The 25,841-nt window shown below is 34.7% G+C and overlaps 1 protein-coding gene across 1 annotated transcript in view; it reads left to right on the top strand.

The window, feature by feature from the left end:
* The first annotated feature begins 259 nt into the window (after positions 1–259).
* Positions 260–25,841, top strand: part of LOC149568175 (uncharacterized) — a 45,365-nt gene continuing 19,783 nt past the window's right edge. The window contains exon 1 of the mRNA XM_089817529.1: positions 260–498. Coding sequence (XP_089673655.1) covers positions 394–498 — 105 coding nt within the window. The 5' untranslated portion in view covers positions 260–393. The remainder of the gene's footprint in view (positions 499–25,841) is intronic.

The following is a 25,841-nucleotide window of genomic DNA, read 5'->3' as shown; positions in this document are numbered from 1 at the left end:
CTCATGCTCAACTAGATTTGATTTAAGGTGAGTTTATTTAGAACCAATCAACTTCACCATTACACCAAAAACTTTTTAAAATTATCAAAATTCTCCAGTTAAAAAAAATCACAATTCTACAATTAACAATAATCTAACTTTTAAAATATCAAAATATTTTCATTCTTATAAATATGTTTTTTTCATTAATACAATAATACAATAGGTCCACATAGGTAACATGTTAAATCTGTTTTAATAAAAAGCACAATGCACAACATCTAAATTTTAAGATTTTAACAAGATTCATAAATCTTGTGTTTAAGCATTTATGGACGACGTTGAAGTACAGGGCAACTTTCAGAGATCACTTAATAATAGACGCAATGGATTACGCTTCGCTCCTAAGGAATCATGGCATTTCAGGGAGCGCCCAAAATACATTCCTCTAAAAGACCGGCCTCTTCTCTTTGTGGGGGCAGATATCATCGCTTCTTCGATCAGCACCGTCACAACCAGGTTCAGCTTTAATATTTTTTCATTTGTTCCCGTTACAACGATATATGAACAACATATAAAGCTTCTAGCAGGCAAAATGTACTCTGGTTTTTAGAATTTTGAATGCAATGGTTAAGCGCGGGGCAATTTGTACCGCAATTGCAAATGGTAAATTTTGTATAGTGGATTAAAATGCGCAAAGCCATATTAGACCCCAATATAATGTTCGATCGTACCAAACAGTTCAGAGGAATTAGTCTTCACAGGCGGAATATCCTTCGATTCTTATATTTAAATCTGGCTTTGTTACATTGCACTTGCAAGGTTAGATACTTTTGCACTTTCAAGGGGTCTTTGTTTGTAGTTAACGGTTCTCCAATGAAGCGCAGTACTTCGGAGTCTTTGACAGTAAAATAACCTTCAAATTGAGCAAAGAAAGCTACCTTTTTTTCCTACTACCTGTAAATTGAATTGAACAAACATTGCTTTTGTCCTTACTAGGAAATCTGGATTGGGGATAAATTCTGATCTAATCTATCTTGAAACCTTAATTAATCCTGGTGACAAATCCTAATTAAAGTGTGTTCTTCATGTTTTAGAATATTTTCTATTCTGGCTGTGCATATTAAAATTTGTTTGGGACGACCCAATTTCTTCTCTTTAGACTATGGTGATCGTAATGAAAATTTTCATTAAGAAAGTTCTACATGCTTCGAAATAATTGAGTTTGATGCTTTCTCTCTCTTCTATTTTCATAAGTTTTTTTAAGCTAAACAAATTCAGCAATTATTTTGAACCTTCTCATCTCGTTCTTTTACGAAAATGTATATTAGAGTCAAATACCATGGAGTACACATTCTGTACAATCTAAAAGGCAAAGCAATTTAGAAATCCCTTTTGCTTAATTTATTAAGTAAGTTAAATTCAAAATCCCCCTATTTCCAGAAGCGGGGATTTGTAATCTAAATTGGCATGCTAGCTAGGCCATGCCATCAAAAGTCACCTTCACTTTTATTTTAACTTAATAAATATTCCATAGAGTTGTTCGACATTTGGTATTTTCAGCATGATTTTGATTTTGAGTTGATGAAACTGACTTTAATAGTATTATGCTCCATTAGCCTGGTAATTAGACAAAAGCACTGGGAGTTGATTAAACAGTTCATGCCCTATAGGGTCATTTCCTTTTGCCTTGTCTTTATTTGCGTTGGTTTATTTGTTTGTGTAGGAATGCATTGTAGAAGTAGGTAGTTTTGACCTTATTTCTGTGGCTTAGTTTGAATATGTCTTCTAAGTTTAAGTTGTGGTTCTAGCGGTCCCTCTTCCAGCCTTTAAGTTTAGTGTCTAGACTGTATGAGTTAGTTATACCATGCCGATTGTCACATTGGTTTCCCTTTTAGTTTTCTTGTTCGGTAAGACTTTACAGTGAAGATAGTCTTTTATTTTAAAACACAACTTTGTTGATTACATTCTACTGTTGCGTTTTCTTTTAGTGCAGACAAGCATCTGCTTGTACAAATTTAACTTCGAAAGATACCCTGTTCCTGCAAGAATAGATTCAAGACTTTGAACAACATCAAAACAGCACAAGCTAGTGAGGAAGAGTCATGTTTCACTTTTGTCATAAGAAGATGCAGCAATGTTTTAAATCATGATTAGACAGATGAATCGAACAAATGAGATATCTAGAAGATTTAAAACAGTAGAAAATAAATATATGGTTCAATTAGGCTGCAGTCCTAAGGAGGGGGCCTTCCTAAAATATCTCAGCAGCTGCTGCTGAAACTGTGATCCCTCAAATTTTGTAGTGGTATAGGTAATTTTAAAACTTTAAGGTTTAAGTTTAAAACTATAGCCAAGTCTAAATAACTTGACATAGATATTTTAAGAATCTGGCAGTTCCATGATAAACATTCAACGATTAATCTCAGCTTATAAATATATTTATTTAAAAAAAACAATTACATTATACATCATATCTTTTACAGTGACGTGATTATGGAGAAGTTTATCATAAAGGATGAGAGAAATCAGGGATGAAATGAATTATTTATAAAGTATTGTATTTGATTAAGGAACAATCAGGTTTTGAAGGGACATGAAACCCATTTTGCAAAATGCTGCTTACAAGGAAAAGCATCATAAAACCAGCAGCCCTGAGACAACAAATAGCTAGCAAAAAACCAGTAACAGGACAACAGATACAATACTTAGATAAGATTGTTGAGATCCTCCACTGTCTCTACATCCAACTGAGTCATAGTGAGAGCTATCTTTTTCAGTGCCTGAATATCTTGATTGTTAGCTTTCTTCTTCAACTTGGCTCTAGTCCTTCTAGAAGAACTGGTGTTCTCATCCTGCATCTTCTCAAACATTTCAACAACAACCATTGCACCGTCCTACTTAAGGCCTTCAGGTTTGCCTACCATAGTATTGGGATTATCCATGAAATTCTTAACTACTCTATGGCTGTGAGTGATAAGGGAAATGAGATTGTCATTAATTTTTTGAAACTTGTCTTCCAAGTGTTAGGTCTCCATCATAATCTTTTTTTGATTTTATCTTCCAGATTCAGAACCCTGTTGTCAAATTTCTTCTTGAGATCATTTATAGTGTTAACACTTAGCAGTCTTTTGCATAGAGCCAACAATAGATTTCCTTTCTTCAAAACTCCACTGCTTAGCATTGTAGTTATCCTGTTCGGTATTGACCACACAAAGCTTAAGATTGATATCTTTAATTTTATTATGTTGGTAAAGAGATGTGTCATTCGGAATTCACCTTTAAAGTGACCTTGTTTGCCACAAGAGCAGCGACAACTGTGCCAACAGTTGCAGAGACTGCAATCAGATCACAGATTACAATCTTTCTCTACATTTGAGTGGGGCAACTCCCTCATATGATTGCGATATTTGCATTTTTGTGTACTTTTCACCTGAAAGTACAAAAAGGATACAAGACAAAACTAAAGGTACTGGATAAAAAACCCTACAGTAGACATATGAATAGCATTTGAGATTTCTAACTGATAATGATTACAAATGGGTTTTAGCACAAAACATGTTTCGATATGCAAAAATGAAACAAGAATCCAGGATAACAAATCTTAAGATATATGAGAAAACAAGTTATCACATTCAAACTGAGGTACTAGGGTATGACCATGTTTCAAGATTACATATATTATTTGGGTCAAGAACAAATGGATTTCATAAATACAGAGTAATACATCTAGACATAGGAACTAAATGCATTCTCTGTTGTCCTTCTATAAATATACAAGTACAAAAGCTTTGGGTACAAGGTTTCAAGCCAAAAGTTCTCATATGATCTCTCTAAATGTTCTCTATAATTTCTCCTAAGCAAAAAGACATTACAAATGACCATGTATTTATAGGCATCTCTTTGACAACGGATTTCTTTTGTGGGTTAATAACCAACTCTTTTTCACACAAATTGAATGAAGTTATTAACCTTAAATTTTTTTTGCAGAAGGAGTCAACTGATTAAGTATACCAAAAGTGACAAAAGTCACTATTTACAAACAAAGCAAGGGAAAAATGATTTTCCCATCTACTTCCAACTAAGGAAAAATATGCAATGAAAACATCTGAATCATGTTGCAATGTTTCCCTTTGCATTTCTTGAAGAAACATCTAGACCTTCAACTCTGTTAGATTAAAATTTTTATCTTGGAAACTATGTATGATTTGAAAATTTCTATCAGAGATTCATAATCGAGAATACCTACATCATCCATTTTTAGCTTTAAGGTGACTTGATTATCCTGCACCTGCTTCTATTCCTAATATCAGGATGGTATGTCACAAGCATCGAAAGTCACTAAAATGACACTTAGCCTCTTTTTCATCTCCCCAAGTTATGTCCATCACTCTTCCTGCAAGATTCATTTATCATGAAAAGTTACACACCAAGCCTTTTGAGGTCACAACATAATTTTTTCCATTTGAAAGCACAGGAAAACTTGAAGATTCCCCATAAAGATGAAAAGGATCAAGGACTGCAAGATGCCCATACGTGGGTATTCAATCATTATCATTAGGGACACCCATTCAATATCAGAGTTCCATTCAAGGATTTTTTCTATGACTGCGTATGCTAGGCATTCTTCTTGGAGGATATTCCTTCACCTAATTCAAATACTTTTGTGAATTGGTGTTTTCCATCCTTGGAAGTTGTAGGTCATGATGTCAATGATTCATTCGTGTGTTTAGAACATTGGACTGAAGTATCATGCTTGGAACAGGCTTGATATCTTTTGTAATATGGAAAGTAGTGTTCCCTTGACTAATACCCCTTCAAAGCATTCCACTTTGTTATTGTACTATGTAAATTGATTCTTTCAACATCTCCAATGGTTGTTGTTCAAATTTTATTTTTCACTTAGTGTGAAATATAACTCTTCCATCAGCATCTTCATTTATAAATATCCATGATAACAACATATGCTTTGAGTATGCAACAAAGAATTTTCTCACATCCTTATGTGAGATATCAGCTTTTGGATCTTGATTTTGTTCTTTTGAGACCTTACTTATATTGCATGATAATGCAATATCTATCTTTTCTCCTACCATTTGCACTCTTTCGAAAGTTTTTGAAGGTCTTCCAATGAATTCCTTTCATACATTTGCTGCAATCATTACATTTCATGTGATGACTTCCAATTGAGGACTTATGACAAACAACACACGTGCTTTGTTTATGATTGTACATTTTGCATTGATGTTAGCTAGAGCAATTATTGCTATAGCATTTGACAAGATTTCTTTATCCTTTGTGCTTATATGGAATATACTCTATTTTAAAGCTTTCTCATTGGTGCGAGTAGGAGTTGGTTGGAAAAAGTTGTGGAATTTGGTTTCACATTTGTCAGTTGAATTTGTTTAAAAGTTTCTAAGATTTTCAACAAATCCATTTTGTGCACGCCATGCAATTCGTTGGGAAATTTTGTGAAACATTTCATGTGCCAAGTTTGTGCTTTCACATTTTGCATGAGTAATTATTGTTGAGTAACATGGATCGTTTTTTGCAAATGTACTAACATGGCCATTGTAATTGGTGTGTTCCAAATGCAGATTTGGATCTCATATAAATATGAGAGGGGGAGACATGTCTCGTGAAGAGACATGTCTCTAAGGTTTAATCATCATTTAATTAATATATTAAAAATAATAATTTGTATAATATAGATATATATGTGTATATATGTGTGTGTGTGTGTGTGTGTGTGTATGAATATATCTATATGTATAATATAATATATATACTATAATAAGATATATTTATATAACATGAATAAGTATATATAGAAAATGATGATTTACCAATAACAACAATGTATCTCTAATCGAATTAATCCGACTAGAAGCTACAACTCTAACACTCCCTCTTAGGTAGGGAGGATTTATAGAACACATTATGCTCTCAAGCATATGGAGAGATATCATCTCAATAAGATATTTTTGGAGTGGCATATCAACATATATCCATCAACTTAGATGTTATCTTTCAGTATAATCTGAAGTATGATTCAACAAGAAATGTCAATCATATGATGTTTGTCATACTTATATTCTTTTGGGATGTGCACTAGCACCAAATCCATGATGCCTATCAAAAGAATATGTAATACCCTAGTAGGATATGAGTTAACTGATTTTCGGCACTCCGGGACAACAACTTAAGGAAGTCAATCAGATAACTAGAAACCACAATGTCGTGAACTCTATCATGACATGTATCACGATATCCAGCATTTCGAGACAAAAACTTAATGAAGTCTGATAATGATATGTTCGTTATCATGACTTCCAACACTTTGGGGCAACAACTTAATGAAGTTTGATCATGATACGTTCATTATTATGACTTCCAACACTCCGAGACAACAACTGAATGAAGTTTGTCATGATAACAAGTTTACCATTTATAAGATTGTCACCTTACAATGGTTACCTTCTGTTTATATATGTCAATAAGAGAATGCCAACTTTCATTGCATATCATATGTGAAATAGTAACTACCATGAACCAAGTTAGAGGGTGGTACAAGGGCTTTCACCTCAATTCTCTCTCACAGAGAAGAATATATTATAATGAACTTCACTTAGAATTTCTCCCTCATGGAGAAGATATCATTCACAAAGGATTGCACCTCAAAAATTCTCCCATTAAACAATGATTCTGGGAAGTTAGGTCCTGTAGTTACTCCCTTTTAGACTCTCTTCACCCAAGGATGCCTGTCGGACTCCCTTTGAATCTGATATTAATCATTCAACCTTTAGGTGATTATTTATTACTTCCTCATGATGTACACATGAGTAGGCCCATCACAGTCATGTAGTCATACACATGTATGTTAGACTTCGTCTAAGTACCAATCTTTTGAGCTCCATGTATAAGGTTGTCTCTGATGAAGTATTGAACTCCCCTTCGATATAAAAGGATACTCATAATCTCAATCATCAAAGATATTTGCTTCAAGAGCCTTACTTTATCCAACCTGAATATTAGATGACTAATGAATTCTAGATCACAATTTCTTTGGAGCTACTGTCAAAAGATTGAGTCTGCATAATATTTGGTAGCATGTGTGAAGTACCAACCTTCTTTTCTTGCAAGAACATCCTTAGACATAAAGGAAAAGATCAAGGCGAATAACTCCTATAGTATGTACAATTAAGAGAAAGAATAGAGTGAGAAGATAAATGTAATACTCAAAGCTAATGAATACTTATCTGTGCATCCTGATACAAGTTTCTTTAATGAAGGTCCATATCAATCAAGTCATAAAATGCCTCCATATAAGCATTTGTTAAATAATGGGAATGGAACATTGGTTATTATTCCTCCCCACAATGTAAAATTCCCATTCTTATATCGTTGAATAGTTTTGCATCACATCAAGTATGGAAAAACTTCTTTCTGTATGTCAATTCCTCCTCTTCTGAAGAAACTAATCACAATCTGTATAAATTCTTTGTCTTTGACAAGTGTCTCAACTTAGTTCTCAAAGACAACATAGGTAGGTCCCTCTCTCTTCAGTTTGAAGACAACCATCCTTATATCAAGTTTGTGTACTTTCGGAGCAAGCTTGATGTGCTGGAGAATGAGTCCTTGGCATTACAGATTTCTTCAAGAAATTAAATTAATTGCATGTGGTAATAATCTTTTCTCTTGCTTCTTCTACAACATAATTCAAAGCTGTCATTCTGTTGTTGGCACCACTTAGCAAGAGTTTTAGTGAACTATCTATCAGGCTCATGCTTGTCTTATTTGTGTTTGAGCCGTAGGGTCTACCATTTGGTTAATGGACTTTCTCATGTTTGAGAGTTGTTGTTTTGAGCTGTGTCTTTATGGTGTTCCAGCTGTTTCATAATGAGTTCGAGTTGTAGCAACAGATTGTAATCTGTCATGCTCTGAAGATATAGTGAACAGAAATGTTAATATCTTTCTATTCCGATCTTAGACAAAAGTCCATATTAAACTCCCTACACACTATAACCTCCATATTTTATAAGCTCATTCCTCAAGATGGTCATATAATTTCATCCACATATATGAAGTGAGATCTTCCTTGTTTGATGAGTATCAAATTTTATTATATAAACTACTCTTTTCCATGATATATATTCTATTCCTCATTTCTGTGTAGAGACCATATTGTTTTTACCCATCCTATGGATAATGCCAAATGATGATAGTATGACACCGTTTAATTATTAATAATAGCCGCAGCATTATTTTGTTGACTGAGAAACTATATATATATATATATATATATATATGCGTCCACTGATTAATAATTTTGGAGATTTGGTTTCCACAAACAAGGTATTAATTATTCATTTTTGACATTGTTAATAAATATTATTCTGGGAGTTTAGATCCTCTTTGGTGGCAGTGGGAGGTGATGGACACACGAATCTTTTCGAGAGCTATCTAATATGTAATTCTCTATGCGGGAGGGCCATGATTATCTAGTCACGATAATTCCTTCCATTTAGGTTCTCTTCCTTAACTCGTATATACTCAATGATTTTCCGTAGTCCTTGCCTTGGTCATGTAATTGATGTCTCAATTTTGATTTGCCTATGAATTGCCCCATCAATTTCTCCTCCTCTTTATAATTTGATGATTGTATTCTATGCTGACTAGTCTCCCTCTACAAACACCGAATATGAGTATCACTACCCTAACTCATGGCTGCCAAATACCAAGATAATCATGTCTTTTCAATTACACCATCATCGCTTCCTTATCCATATGAAAAATGCTTCCTTATGCAGATTACAAGAATACCAAGGATGACTGTGCTGCTCATGCTGCAACTTGTTCAGATAGAAGCTTAACACGCTACATATGAATACACGATCCACATTCTTGCAAAACCACACAAGTTAACATGACAGTGTTGGAGTCCCTCTGCAATAGTTTTGACAACATCGAATATTTCAATTAAACATTCATGAAAGCTCCAAGAGGATGAATATAACTATGCAAATATCATTCATGGAAATGATTAACAGACTCCTCAAATATTTTTGATAATGAGGTGATGCCAATAATGTTTGTATCTGGACCTACCGAAAAATTTAAAAAATTCACTATAGAGAAGAACTGCTAAGGCTTTGGTATTCATGATAACACATATTTGATTAAATAAAAACATTTGCCCATAATTTCTTCAAGGCTACAATATTTCTTTGATCAGTACCCATTAATATCTCAGTGTATTTCACAGATTTCATACAAGAACTATGTGAGGACATCTTTGCAAACAGGAAGCTTAATACGCACAAATGATCTGTCAGTAGTTGAAGAAAGCAAATTCTGCATCCTAGGGGTCTAGAAATTTTTGTCAAGAGTAATTTTTGAAGATGCCCTTGCAAAATGTCTTGGATTGTGAGGAAGTGGAATCCAAAGATACAGTTTAACCGCCATGAAGCTCCTCTCTACCTAGAAGAAGTCGATGATGAATTCCTAGTCAACAATGGGTGTTAGCATCGAAATACCTCTGATCTAGATGTATATAATTGATTCCTTAACAGTCTCATCTATGGCAGTATGTTACCCATTGAATCCAAAACAAAAGAAATATCAATTTAAATTTCCTTCAAACTGCAATAATCTTTCACACTATTGTCGATGGACTTTTATTCCAATGCATTGTGTCATGTTCTTTCTCATGGGATCATGATCTTCAAAGACAATCTCCTGTCCAAGCACTCAATCGTGATTGTGCTTTATGCCAACTGATCATGAAAGCTTCAAGAACCTTTTTTTCATTATGAACCGTCATGGGCAGGATTGAAACCCGCTTCAACATTTTTTGCATCCCCCATTATTAATGTTGTAACAACTTTGGTATTGGCTGCAGTTGTCATGTGGAGATAGATTCACGCTTTCGGCATTGAAGTATAGTCAGACTTTAAGCGATGTGGATTAAAACATAAAACTGTTATTTATCTTTCATTGTTTCTTCAAATAATTATATAAATATTAGCATGTTTCCCTGCTTTTGTATGCAGGGATCCCGTGCCTTCCTAAAGTATCCATGAGTGTCATCTGTGATGTATGAGATGATGGGTGTATAACTTTTGAGCTTGGCTGGAACTTCATTTCCTACATCTACTCTGTAATATTATTTTATGTATATCTTCATAATCTGATCTATTTTCTTTTCTTCCTTGTATTAATTCTTACATTTGCAGTTTGGCTCAGATACCATGTTGAGTAACATGGATCGTTTTCTGCAGATGTGTGAACATGGCCATTGTAATTGGTGTGTTCCAAATGCAGATTTGGATCTCATATAGATATGAGAGGAGGAGACATGTCTCATGAGGAGATGTGTCTCTAAGGTTTAATCACCAGTTAATTAATATATTAAAAATAATAATAATAATAATAATAATAATATATATATATATATATATATATATATGTAATATACTATAATATATATAATAATATATTTTCAAATTTTATATAACATGAATAAGTATATATAGAAAATGATGATTTACCAATAACAAGAATGTATCTCAGATCGAATTAATCCAACCGAAGCTACAATTTTAACAATTACCAGCTATAATATCTGACAAAGAATCCTTCAGCTTCATGCATTGATGGATGTTCATAAGATGTGCCTAAGCTTCCTTGATATGTGCAAGCGATGTGCTTTGAGGCATGCCTATAACTCATTAATTGCATGTGTTCGATAGTTTCTAAAGTTCTTGCAGCAAATCACACAGTCATAGCATTCCATAAGAGAATATTTTGTTGAGACCTGCTGTCTAGTTGTTAGCATGATTAGAATGCGGGCTTCCATATTTTAAATGCGTATCAATCAGAGCATACCATCAACACATTTTACAAAATCTGCCCTTTATTATGTTTTGGTGAATGACTATACCAGTCTCAAATCTCTCATTTTAACGTGAACACCATAGATATTGGAAAGGGCTTAGGAGCCTGTCTTCCGCACTTGCAAAATGCCTTTGTTTGAAAGTTTATAAAGCTGATTGACAAATCTGTTTGGTTTACATCCTGGCGACAATTGTGCCCTGCAAAATGATGCGTCTTCATAAAATTCTATCAAATAGTTTGCTTGTCTTGACCAATGCAGTTACAGCATCTGACTGAATTTGTCATCAATCTCATGCTGTTTGAACATCACTGTGTGTGTACGATCCATTTTGTGCAGATGCTGGAATCATTGCATATAATTTCTTGGAATGACATATCTTAGAGGCATTGTAATGTCCCCTGATTGGGTTTAGTTTTAGTTATTACCAAATTAGCACAGATTTAATACTTACATCCCAAGCTAAGAGATATAATCATATAAGACATTTGAAGTTAAAATAACTATTAATTTATTTAATTAAATTATCTTTATATTCATTACCACTCATATCTAACCTTATTTCTATTTCATCTCCATGAAGGAAAGAGTAGACATTATCCAAGGTTCCTAGAGACCAACTACAGTGGGCTCACTCTAAGTGTACAGGTCCAAGCTTGTATCCTATCTTGGGACTTGCTCTCAAGGTTTGTGGGATGCTGACCCCTACCCTATCTTGGGACAGGTAGCCATTGCTTGGATTTACACAAGCTGTATATATAAGAATAATTTCAGAATTATATATCAGTTATATTACATACACACACACACATATATATAGATATACTCAAGACGTATTACTATGTTAATCTGAGAAGGGAGGACAGAAGTTTCCAAGGAGGGGCTTGTGTAAATCCAAGCAATGGCTACCTGTCCCAAGATATATGTATGTATGACCCTCTAAGGATTCCTGACCATTACTAGGTTTCAGATATATCTTTCTGTAAATCAATAATAAATTCGTAGATGTGTTACAGTATTCTTTGCTGTCACACACAATGCTTACTAGCATTTGGAAATATTTTCTTTCTTTCCTTATCTCTTCCTTATGAGGAGTAACGAATATATTTTATCAGTTTCCAAATCGATAGTCTGAAATTTGAATATATCAGATCATCTTCCTTTTATATTCCTTTCTTACTGCTAATATGTTTCCTATTCCATATTCCCTTTCTATTCCGATGATGTCCAATGAAGTGAGATTAAGTGCCTCTTTATATTCTTCAAATGGATGATAAGATATATTCAAAAGACATGTCTAATACCTTTTCATTTATGTCTTTCTTCCTTAATTGCATCATTCTTTGACAATTGGTGATTGCTGACTTAGCTAATATTAACGCTGCACATATATTACTTGCTGCCTTTGGTGACCGCCGCTTTTCATAACCATCTCTAATCAGTTTATTAATGATTGTCATTGCACCTTTCCAGAACACATATAATCTCCTATTCTTATGTTCATTTCCTGTTCAATGTTACATTGTTATGCTATAGAAACAATGGTACACAGATATACTTACAGCAGTAGACACCACATCAAGAATAACTTGCTTTCTTTATTCATAGGTGAATGGAAAGTACATAATACTGGCTGCAATGTAGCAAAGGATGCTAAGCTTTTTCTTTTCTTTTGTAATCCATACCAAATTCTTGTTACCTATTGTATCATATGTCTGTGTTACTTATTTCCCTGTCAATGGCGACTTTTCTATTTTCCAAATCATATTCTTAAGTTATTAGAGCCGCGGGTTGCGACCTTCCTTTCTGCCGACACTTCATGTGGTCTTTAGTTAGTATTATTAAAGTCAACTATTTGACTAATTGTTTATGGATGCACTATACTAAAGGAAGTTGATCTATTTGTTCTTGTAACTGCCTATGCAGGGTCATGTCTCATGTGACCTTACTCTCTACCATCATTCATGGTCGACGAGAGTTTAATTCATCTTGAAGCCAATTTGTTATATCGACTCACTATTTTAGAATGCTTGACCCATTATTGTAGTTGATTCAATATGTATTTGTTCATTAGATTATTATTGTCATTATAGATTAATATTATTGGTTATTATTGTCAAATTTGATTGATATTCTTTTTGTTCATTAAATAGGGAGTTTAAAAATAATTAATTAAGAATATATATTTAAATCAATTATATATGCATTTTATATATTTATATTGATTGCATATCGGGTCATTACAGGCATCCTCTCAAACAGTTTTGGTGCATTGGCTTTGATTCCTTAATTGTGTGAGCCGTTTAGTCAAACTGTGCATTAGCTTGTTTGTCACTCCACATTTTATATACTGGTAGACTTTTTCAACAAATGAATCCTCTACAAATCTCAAAATTATTTTGCTCCTACCCACTACAAAATCTCTCTATCATTATGCTTTGAGGGCTGTCCATGATCTGTTCCAAGACTTCTGTTTGGGCAGCCAGCAAGGATGTTGGCAAAGGGGATGAATTGACTATGCCTCTGCCATTGAATTTTTTCAGGAATTTCTGAAGGTGGTTACACAATGAGGAGGGTGATAAATCTTTGAAAAATGTGCAAAATATAACGAAGGCTTAACCAGAAAAGGTTAATTAACCTTTTTTTTGTGTGCGCTTTAGAGGGGTTAATGATTTTACAAATTTTTCACAAAAATGAAAGGGTGATTTGTAACATCCACTTTTCCTTGGTCTAAATTAACAATTAACATACTCAAAGGAATACAACTATTACTTCAATTTCATAGGAAGACAATTATATTAGTCATTTTCATGTGATTGAGATTTACCGTTAAAATTAGTTAGACAAAATTTTCTTAACTAGAACTTAAAACACCATCAAGGAATTTACTATAGAAATTTAAATCCACATACTAGGGAATTTGAACCGATAAATCATTGTAAGAAGGCTTTGTGCAATCACCCAGATTAATCCACAAATACCATTATAACAAAATCATATAACGACTACCATCCAATGCCGCTATATCAAAATCAAATGAGGATTACTATTAAAAACCACTATATAAAATTAGGGCATCACAAACCACTGTATCAATTAGGGCATCGATTACCATTGGATCATTTAGGGCTTCTGATACCATTGTATCACTCAGGGCTTCTGATACCACTGATTCAATTAGGGCTTCCGATACCACTGTATCATTTAGGGTTCTAGTTACCACTGAAACAATTAGGGCTTTAGATTCCTTTCCTTCCGATTACTTAACTGTGGCAATAACTCAAGATTAGAAAATATGCTCATATTCGATACTCATATAAGTGAAAAACAATCCATAAATCTATCTCTCTCAATTAGGTGTAAAGTAACTGTAATAATGATAAATCTCAATTAATCTTACTTTAATCTTGCATATACATCATAAAAGTGATAATACCTGTTTTCCGACAACAAATGAATGTATAGCTTATCCTTGTCTATTGTACGTCCGACAACTTGAGGATAGGTGAAACATTGTTAGGGGCTTTACCAGCCAACCTCGGACCTTAACTTATTCCCCACACAATCTCTAACAAGAGGCCCTTTCTACCCGGAATTGGACTTGGAACATCTGTCACCTACTGAGCAATCCTGGTATCTACATCACTTGTCTTGACAGTAGGAGATTACAATAACATGACCTTGCATGAGCTATTAAATGATATTATTCTAGACTAAATGTATCATATCTGATTTTCATTTTCTAAGTCATTATAGACTCCATCTCACCTCTTCACTCTTTTCCATGGCTATATAGCCGGCGAATCCTAGGTGTTCGGAGCTTAGAGCATTCGGCTTTGTCTATTGATCCTCAACAAATTCATGAATAACATATATATTTTAACTTATCACAATCGGTGATTACATGATTATGTTCTTTAAAGATTTCAGAATTGATTGTTGATTCTAATATCCATTGGCACAATACATTTATGGTTCCATACTATGGTCATTTGCCATGAATGAAGCTAATTTAAAAGAAGTTCAATCTAAGATATCAAACAAGGTATCATTGTGACAAATGCTAAATTTGCTGTTTTGAAATTCAATGTTATTATACCTTTTATACAAGAAAAATCAAATTGGAAATATTGTTTTCAGGTATTTCACAAAACTTGGACAAATTGATGATATTGTCATGTTGAACCCTTGGCTACTTCGTTGCACCTTACTTGCAAGGATCAAGTCTCAACTCCTACCAAAATATCACTCTCGATTCTTGGTTGCATATCAGGTGTAATCACATTTTACATTTGAGACCAACATCTCCAGCAAGAACATTATATAGCCGACTTGCAACAAGGAGGATACTGTCAAAAATTTGTAGAGATTTTGAATGAAGTTGTAAGGATTTGACTAGTGAATGAAATTGGAAAAGTAAGAGCAAAAGGAATAAGGACGAATTTAATGGAGGAATCCGATTTGATAAAGGAAGCTGACTGAGAAGGTAATCGGTGCTTTTGAAAAGGATCCTTGCCTCGTTCTCACAGCTTCAACAATGATAACAATGTACGACAGACTTGAAGCAGAGTATTGATTGAACTGGAGCTTCCATTAACAAGGAAAGATATCGATTTAAAAAGAAACGGGAATGAAAATATATACCCTCTCCGACTCCACTCGTGGCTCCCATCGGTTTTCAAGATTATAAGCCATTCGATTTCCACATGTTTTAATTCGATTAAAACAAGAAAGAGGGAAAAGAAAATTTAAATGGTTGGAAGATAAAGTTGGAAAGATTATAAGACAATTCAAATTTGCCAAATATTAAATTGATTTTCATGCCTAGTGTTAATCGGTTAAAAGCAAGAATATTAAAATGGAAAGAATAGAGTTGGAAGATTATAATTCAAATATTATAATTCAAATGTTGTTATGATTTTGAATATTATTACAATCTTATATTTACATATGTACATGTAAACATCACTTTATTAAAATTATTAAAATATGATGGTGCCAAATCATTTTTATATTTATATGCACGTATATAAATATATCTATAATAAGGTGAAAGATCATATTAAATCCTTAGAGGTATGTTATATATTTTAACTCAATTATTTTATGTTTCTCGAATTATTTATTTAAATAGCTCATGCGGGTTCCACAGCTATTTCAAGTCGCTAGGTCTTCAACCCATCTGCCTAGTGATGGTGATGCTCCTTGCCTAATTCTTTTTTGACAATGCTTCCACCCCTTTGATGTGTTTCTTACAAGGAAATTCTCCGTAATTAAATTATCATAATAAATTATTTAATCATAAATAATCATAACGGCTAACCATCTTCTCAATTCTATGAATTCGTTATAAATGATCAACTAGCTTGTTATATTAAATTATAACGACTAACCATCTTACAGGATTATAACCAATTTAACTGTCAACTAACTTCATGTAACTTTAACGGCTGTATTTTAAATTAGGTGAAAAATTGGGATGTAACATGATTAACCTATGAAAAACTTGAAAAAATAAAGCATTTTTGAAAATTCATATTGCAAACTTTTGGAAGGGATACATATTAAATTACTTAATTTAAAATATTAGAATTGTTTTATTAAATAATTCAATATTTTCGCTTTCAAAAACTTAGTATTCTACTTTAAAAAGCTCCCATAACTCTTTACTTAGAGTGAGTTAAACCTTGAAATTTGAATTGCAGGTTGAGAATGTTCAAGTGAGCAAAAATTCGAGTATCATTTTCATGACAAACCTTGGGACTGCGATGGCACATTCTTCTATTTATAAATGAAAATATCCTTCGGATTTCAGAAGACGCTTCTCTGAAGCACACAAGCTTAAATTTTGGGCATGACAAAATTAGGGCAATACATTAAAAACTCCTTTTGCTTTTTGAAATTGTTGATAATAGCAAGATGAGCTATGGAAATAACATCATCAGGGATTTCCCTGTCAAGATTAAGATAAGGAGAGTTCACATTGAGATCCCTTGGAAAAGGGATGACCTCAACTCTTAACCATATTCATGCTGGGCACAAACTTATCTGGAATCCCAGAAAAGGACGATTCAGAACCGAACTTGGTCATAGAAATAGGAGAGTTTCTAGCCTTCTTCCTTTTCTTCTGTAGAGCCGAATCTGACACATCCTCCTCAGAATCCTAGTCCTAATCAAAGTAGTGGCTCCAGAGCCATCCTCAGAATCTGACTCATAGGAAGAGTTAGAGACCACTAAGGAAGGAGAGGGTTGAGATTCAATATCAACAACAACAAACCTCATGAAGGACTGAGCTTTTCTTATTTTTCCTATGATCCTTACTACAAGAATTGATGGAAGCAAGCAGGTAAAAAGGAAAGGAAATCTTCAATTTGTTCCTAAAGTTGTTCAACAGAAAGAATGGTGCCTAAAGTCCCTAGTATAGACCATCTAGGGTTATGTCTGTCATAATAACTAGAAGCATTGCACCCCAAACAGATTTAATCTTATCAGTGTCATAGCTGCTCTCGGTAGTTTTACCCAGCTTCTTTTTCTCTTTATCATCTTTAGCAAGCTTCTCCACCACCACATCCAAGAGTCTTATGTCCTTGTAGAACTTAGCCCCTTCCATGGACAATCTAGTGACCTCCACAATACGTTTTTCATTGATTTCAAAGTTCTTTCCAAAGAGAGAAATGTTCTCATCCTTCCAGCCCTTGGCAAATTTCATAGTAACATTGGGGTTGAACCCATGAAGTTTCTCAATGAATGGGGCTAGGTCACCTTGCCTCAAAATTCTCCATATGGTGGCATCATTCTTGATCTCCTCACAATCGAAAGGTTTGATTATTCACCTATCTCCACTCATCCTAACAAGATCCACCAAAAAACCAGTTTGCAGAATTGAGGCATGCAGTATGATCTTGGAGAGAATCCAAAAAATGTGAGTGATGCTATGGCAACTATGCATAGAAGCTAGCTAAAACTACCAATAGCAGCTATAGCACTGGTAAGATTAGGTGGCTGGAGGAGATTGAGTTCCAATGGATGGATGGGCTGTTTGGATTAAAGAGACGAAATAACAATTACATGCAAAATATAACCAATATCAGAAATAAAAATACACACAGAAGAGAACACAAGACACAAAGATTTAAAGTGGTTCACCCAATCCCTAGGCTACGCCCACCAACAACAAGTCCAATACTATTATTGTCCAGCGATTTCAACCTGATTACAATCCACAATTCCTTACAGCTCAATACTGCCGTAAGACCAATCTGGGGGAAGATCATGCCGAATGAAGTAGGGAAAAATTAACCTCTTGAGTCTGATTAGGTTCCATAAAACATGGGCGAGATTGAGAAATAGAAGGGAGGATGGGTGAGATCAAGAAATAGAAGGAGGCGTTCAGTGAAGGTTAGTCTCGGGCCCCCCTGTAGGAAGGAAAGGCTGGCTGTTTAGAGAAAGGAAGCAGCATTCGTTCAACCAACTAGTCTAAATCTATTTGATGTGCAATGCTCTTGGTCATTATTGAATATATAACCCTGGATGGCTGGTATACATGGGCTTTTGGGCACTATTTCCACATTATTGTTATAATAGAAAGAAATGATAAATTTATCTAGGAAAAAGGTCACAAGAGGCTATAGGGAAGGGGATGAATTTTAAGTTGCCATGGAGGACTATTACCCAAAATACTTAATTTTAGCTTAAAAACAAAAGCTCCATGCGTACTATTAATTTTCTATAAGTCTGGCCCATTTATGATGAATCTTATCATGTAGTTTGATTGATTGATTGTCAGGTTCCCTTTTCCAATAAGCTGGTAAAGAAATATTGAAAAATCCTTAGTGTCATATGCAGTCAAACAACAAAAAATAAAAAAAGATATCTGCTGATATATATGACATAATGCTGAGTAATTAAGCTAAAAATGGCTGCCTCATTTGGTATAAGGTTTTTGTTTTACTGAAATGAAAAATTAGTAGCAGAAATAAAGTATGGAGATGGTCACTCTAGAGGCCACTGCCAAAGGGATAAAGAAAAAAACTATTTAAAGTTTAAACAAGTGGAAGGTGACAGATTTAGCATTTAGTCATTTTGTCATTTCTTTTTTCAAGCCCTCATTTTGAACACTTATTCATTCAGTCCAAATGATGAAAACCTGAAGGATTATGTAAGTTTCAATCATGAGAAACATTGAACATGTCAAGTGATCGGGGACTGAATCCCTCAGATTTCAATAGGTGATTCTAGCTTCAAAGTTGCAAATCTGCAGGAATTTCTGCAAGCAGTTTAGCGATTAGAAATTATGATAATTCCAGTTGCAGTTCAGCAGTATCACAAAATTTGCAGCTTGCAGGTGTGCAACTAAAGTAGTAAACTGGCCAGTTCATTCCACTACTCTGAGGTAGCATCGTCTGGTAAGAGATTTTCAGTTCATTAATAAACTTCTGGTATATATTCACCTCTGCTCATGTTTTGATAAATCTAAGAACCAGATGTTGTGGTTGTACTGTGCAGCAAACTGCAGTCATTTGTGTTCCTAAACTGGTTAACCCTATATGTCATCCTTTGTGGACTGTATTTCCCTTAATATCTATATTTTATTTTTGTCAAATCTGAGTTCATATTGGCTGTGACAGTTTGTATAATTTCTAGTTGGGTTGTGAATTAGTGGCAATTGGCTGCTTAATATTGATTTGTTTCTGGATTCGATTGTGTAAAGATTTTTACCATCAACTTTCAAATCACACTACGTGATCCATCATCGGGATGAAGAGAGCAAGAGATGCAAAACAAAGCCCTGATGATCGATCACGTAGTGTGATTCGAAATGTTGATGGTAAAAATCTTTACACAATCGAATCCAGAAACAAATCAATATTATGCAATGGATTGTGGAAATTTGATCTGTTTTATTGGCTGCTTGCTAAATGCTTATCAGTGTGGTATATCATATCATATATATAGTTTTTATTGTCTTGTTTCCTTACCTAATATGGGCACTACCTTCAAGGAGGTCGGCCAAGATAATTTAATTTATTTTTAACTTTCTTTGCACTGGTTGATCAAGGAAGTATTTTGCTTAATTTAGATCACCTTCACCAAGGCGGGTGCCCAAACTAAGGAAGGTTGGGCACACCAAACAAGAATTAAAATATTGCTAAAGATGAGTGCCACATTGAAGGATGGGTTGGCCCTTATAATATAATATGGATGGCGATGATGATATTTTGACAACCCACATGATATTTGATTAATTATCAATGATGGTTGATTGATGATTGTTGACACTTGAGATTATTATTTTTAACATTAAAACCTAATGTATATCATGACATTCGAGTTTGACTAATATTTTACCATTAATAAGGCAGTGTATTTTGAACTAAATTACTGCTTCATATATGTGTTTTTCCGATATTCATGCATTTCTGTATGGATGGACCAAAAATTTAAAAAGAACCCAAGCCTCCCAAACAATGGTGTCCAAACCTGCAAACTGAATCCTTGACTTGAACCCAAACCTGAACTGCAACTGGCAACTCTTCAAATTAAAAGCTGATTTTTCTTTTCACAAGTTACGGAGCTTTATGATCAAACTTAAAGCTTATACCTCTGCTCCAGAATTGCCTTATAAAAATTGTTCCAAATATGCTGATATGAAGTGCTTTAGGCATGCAATAATGTGTTCTCTGGAATTGTCTTCATTGCTGCTTTCATCAATGACATAATTGCTTTGACATCAATGTCAGTAAACCACCAAATTAGAGTGATGTAGCAACATTTTTTCAAGTTTATTTTGGCAAGGCTTGTTTTATTTAGTGGGTATTGCACTCACTTCAAGCATGACCTAACACCAAAAACAGACGGTGAAATGATTATAATTAATAAATGGGTGGGATGATATTTAAGAATTATGGAATGGGCCACATTTCTTTACTCACAGGAATGCTGCTGCAATACAATGCACATGTCTATTGATATGTCTCCTTTCAAGTTCTTGCATACAAATGATACTCCAACATATCACGATTTGGTCATTTCAGAATCCAGATAGTGGTGTGCTAGGAGTCATACATTTGATTCAAACAAGTCAAGACTTATTGAAGATTCTCAAGGAACACTTGCATTACACACAAAATTAACACAAACTATAAGCCAATTAGCATAAAATTCAATTTTTTTTTTGATGTAGGGAACATGGTCTTCCTAAGAGCACAACCGTACAAGTAATCATCTTTCTAATTGAGAGGAAAAATAAATCTCAAATTGTATTTTAATAGACCATACAAGATTGTAAAAAGAGCTGGAGCTATGGTATATGACCTAGAACTATTAGAAGTCTGTAAAATCCACAATGTCTTCCATGTATCTTAAGTGGGTTATTGGTTAGCACTTTGTACATTTTATTGTTTCACCATGTTGGAAAAATGTTCAATGCGCCCCTTAGGATTCGTGACAAGGGCTTAATCGCCTCTTGTGCATTAGAAGTTGAGTGGTTGTATTAGGCACTAACAGATTGGTCTTTTGGTGCAACGGCGACCCCACTTTAACAAGTTGTATCAAAGCTTGGTCACAAGTTTGAATCCTCAGACCCTCGAGTAATGCTGAGGGGGAGATTGTTAGAAAAATGTTCAGTGCTCCTCTCAAGATTTGTGACAAGGGCTTAACCGCATCCTATACACTTGAAGTTGAGTGGTTGTATCAGATACTAATAGATCAGTCTTTTATTGCAACAACAACCCCACTCTAACACATCATGGAATGAAAGTTAAGAAACATAAACATTACAAAATACTTGTTGAGGTGGAAGAATCTTCTTGAAGATGCTACTTAGGAAAGTCCAAAAAAAATTGAGCAACCAATATTTGAGCAAGCAATTTGGAGAAGGGAATTTTGTTAAGTGGAAAAATCCTTGTGGAGTTTTCGTACATACGAAGTTGACATTGTAGTCTCTTACTCATTATATCAAAGATGAAATTTAGGATTAGTTTGAAGAATAGAACAAAGAAAAGTATAAGAAAAATATAGAGAGCTTTTAATATGAGCATGATAATATTTTGAAGACAATAAATAAAAATGAAGAGGTAAAGAAGGCACAAAAGAGGCAAAGAAGGATGGGAGCTGAGCATAATGAAGATAACAATGTATAATTTAAAGAAAAGTACAAGGAAGAAATTGACAGTCGATAAACTCGATACCTAGTAGCAAAAAACTCAATTAACCAATGTTCAAATTCTCTCCAGTTCAAAATCTCCAATCTAGTGTTGTTAATATCCTCCATCTATTATTCCAATTAAACATTCCATTGGTGGGTTTAACATCCACAACCCTTAGGAACTTAATATTGTTTTTCAAGAGCTTCCTTGAAGGATCAAGCTTGTGATATCCTCCTCTCTTCTCCTCCAAGCACGAGATAGCATTAAAATCTCTTGCTAAAATTGAGGGAAAAGAGGAGCAAGACAACACAAAAATCTTATATGCAAGTAGCAATTTTCCCGTGAGATCATTTGAAGCATAAATATCAATTAAAAAGGTTCTCACTAGATTCACAACTTGTAGCCTTTAGAGAGGGAGAAGCTTGCATGGGTCCTACAAGAAAGCCATATCACTTGAAGTGCCTTGAGCCTCAATAGAACAGCAATGACCGTGAGCCCAAATTTTTAATGTCTTGTTGAGCATACCATTAATTGGTAGCTTGGCTTTTTGTGCTAGAGTAAAGTATTAATTTAATTGTATTAATAAAATTAACTATACTCCCTTAAGATTTCACTTTCCTGCACTTGGATTAGTCATTTTATAATTAAATGCCTCTTTTCCTATTAGTTTTTCTGATCTCCTTCTATAAGGAATGATCTCTTGTACTTTTTCATTTATTCTTTTGGCTGATGATAAACTTTTCTTATTGCCAGAGCAAAAAACCCTATTCTTTTATTTTGAGTACTTCCATGTGACGTGTTTTTTGCATGCATTTTTCTTGGGCTTAGAAGATTTGTTTTTCATCAAATCTTACATAGTATTAGAGCTCCATATCTCCATGCCCCTTTTTTGTTTGTGAGAGGTTTGGGTTGTTTTTCAGATCCGTGTTTTTTCTTTCAGAGGGTTTTAGTTTTCAAAAGTGTTTTGTATTGGATTTGGAAGGACCTATTTTTTGAAGCACTTTGAGCCCAAAAGAACATCACCATTGAGTTTAGAGCGCTTGAAAACCCCCATTTCTATATAAAATATGTCCAGTTTGGATGTTGAAATCTGAGGAAATTTTTTTTAGCCCAAAGGTTGTATGGCCTTGGGCTTGAAAACCGAGGCGACATTTTTTTGTTGATATTTTAGCAAAATAAAAAAGCAATCTTTTTGCAAAAGCGCATGATTTATTTGGGGTCTTTGATTTATTCAATAAAAATCGAAAGCAAGCATTGTTTGTTGATGGGACAATTTTAGAACAGTGGGTCCTCGTCCTTACACCTATGCATGCAGGTCCCCACAACAAGGTACCGGTCACTCAGCCCTATTGGACCACTCACATTCACACACCTATCGCCATTGGGCCCTATACCCAAGCGCTATACAAGGAAGGCACATTTTTTTTTACAAAAATGGGCTCCCTTCAGAAAGTCGTGCATCGTCTTTCGACCACTCCTTGCATGTGATTTTGTGCTTAGCAGATTATTTTTTGGAAAAGGCACATTTTTTGTCCAAAGCCAGCATTGACTTTGGATCCCCATGCAACTTTTTCGGCGCTTTGATGTCCATGCGTGGTGGCATGATTATTTGGTGCTGATTTCGCACCGGTTTTTGTGGTGGTGCCTTGGTCTTGGTGAGTGGAGTCCAACTTTGGACTCCTTGTGCAAATTTTTGGAGGCCGCGCTCTGCCCTCCCACGTGACCATTTTCTTTCCCATTGGTGGCAATTCTTCTTGGACACTGTGTGAATTAGGGAGCACAGATTTTTATTGGTCTTGTGGAAACGCACAGTCTTTTCATGTGGACCCTGTGCATGAGCCATTGTGTGGCCCTCGTCTATTTTTCTTCTAAAGTGGGCCTCTTTTTCCGGCCCTTTCACCGTGGACCGCACACATTTTTGTAAAAGCCAATGGTGTTATTTGCTTGGGATCCGACCACGTGGCATTATTTGGGTCACTTTTCGCGAGCCTCGTGCCTCCTATGCCCAAAGATTTGTGAGGTGATTTTTATTTTTGCCTTTGTTGGATGTTTTTCCTTAAGGATAGTGGCTTCCAATTGAGATTTGTTTTCCCATATGTATAATTTAGCCACTAATTTTTTTGCCAGCACCAGCTTACTTTTTTTGGCATACTGGTTTTTCCGGTAAGAGGATTTTTTTTCTATCATGTGGGGGATTTTTTTGGCATTTTTTTGCCACAATGGTCAAATAACCATCAAATTTATGCCCACCATTCGCTGACGTCAACGCCACATCATCGCTTGTATCAACAACCCCTGTTGCCCCTTCTAGCTCAGTTTGGACCTACTAATCAGACCATGTTGCCAGGACCCAAGTTTGCATTCAGCATTGTAGTTCCTTTGCTTTATTATTTCATTTTTTTTTAGCTGCATTGTTGCTCATCTTAAGGGGGGGTGTTAGAGTAAAGTATTAATTTAATTGTATTAATTAAATTAACTTTACTCCCTTCTTAAGATTTCACTTTCATGCACTTGCATTAGTCATTCAATAATTAAATTAATTATTAAATGGTTCTTTTACTAATAGGGTTTCCTATTATGTTTTTTGATCTCCTTCTATAAGGATTGATCTACTGTACTTTTTCATTCATTCTTTTGGCTGATAATAAACTTTCATATTGTTAGAGCAAAAAACCCTAGTCTTTTCTTTTGAGTACTTCCATGTGACAGGTTTCTTGGGCTTAGAAGATTTGTTTTTCATCAAATCTTATATCTTGAATAAAGACCACACTTGGAAAATGAGTAATAATCAACTCTCGAATATCCTTTTGTCTAGGACATTATTCAACCCCCTTACATTCTGTGAGAGGACAATCATTTTTGAGATGGAGAGAAGTGGGAGTCATTGGTCTTCACAAATTTGGACTCCACTAATGTTTCACCCTTTTAGCTTAACTTTTTCTTATTTTTCCTACCCAAATTTAGAACCTTCCTAGGAGCACTAAGAGCTTCATGATGAATTCCCATCACTGGTGGGTACCTTGCTTTTATTACCCTCTTGCAAATCTTTTTCCACATTAGACATATAGCAGATGAGACCTAAACCATCTTTCATTTCATTGCCTCTACTTTATCCCAACTCCCCTAAGATCCCCACATATATATTCTTATCCATTTGCCATCCTAAACCTTTCTCTTGTGTGCCAACTTAAATTTTATTTCCCTTCTCACTATCTAAACCCATTATATCCAAAAGTTCTTGACCACTAGGCATTTTAAAAATTGCCCCTTCAAATTGATCAAGATTCTCTAGGGCATCAAACTTGCCAAACACCTCATTAGATTGCCTATCATTTAGGGTCCTCTTTTGATCTCACCCCTTGTTATGTTTTTTGACTGAAATGAAACCCTCCTTGTCTTCCATCACAAGAGCCTTCCTTTTATCCTGTTTAGGAAGTAAACTTAACGACCTATCTTTAGAATTCTTTGCAAGAGTAGCTTTAGGAAACACTAGTTGCAAATGCCCGTATTCATGACAAATCGGACAATGGAATGACAAAGTCTCATAATCAAGTTGTTGAATCCAAGAGTTTGAACCCAACTGAATTTCCACCGAATCAGGTAAAGGCTTATTCTAAACAATTTTAACACAAACACAAGCATAAGTGATTACCTTTTTTCTGTAGTTTGCTGTGAAGAGAACACGGGCTTACCAAGTTGTGTTGCAACTAAATTGAACATATCATCTCTCCAAAATTTCAGGGGACACCGTGAGAGTCATACTCAGATTGGAATCCATGATGGGTGCTCTTTTGTTGGGTTGAAATCAACATGCCATGGCT

Source organism: Cupressus sempervirens, chromosome 3 (assembly GCF_028749045.1).
Source record: "Cupressus sempervirens isolate cs-2001-9-10 chromosome 3, ASM2874904v1, whole genome shotgun sequence".
Lineage (NCBI taxonomy): Eukaryota > Viridiplantae > Streptophyta > Pinopsida > Cupressales > Cupressaceae > Cupressus > Cupressus sempervirens.
Note: the sequence above shows the minus strand (reverse complement) of the source record. Positions and strands in the feature narration are given on the sequence as shown.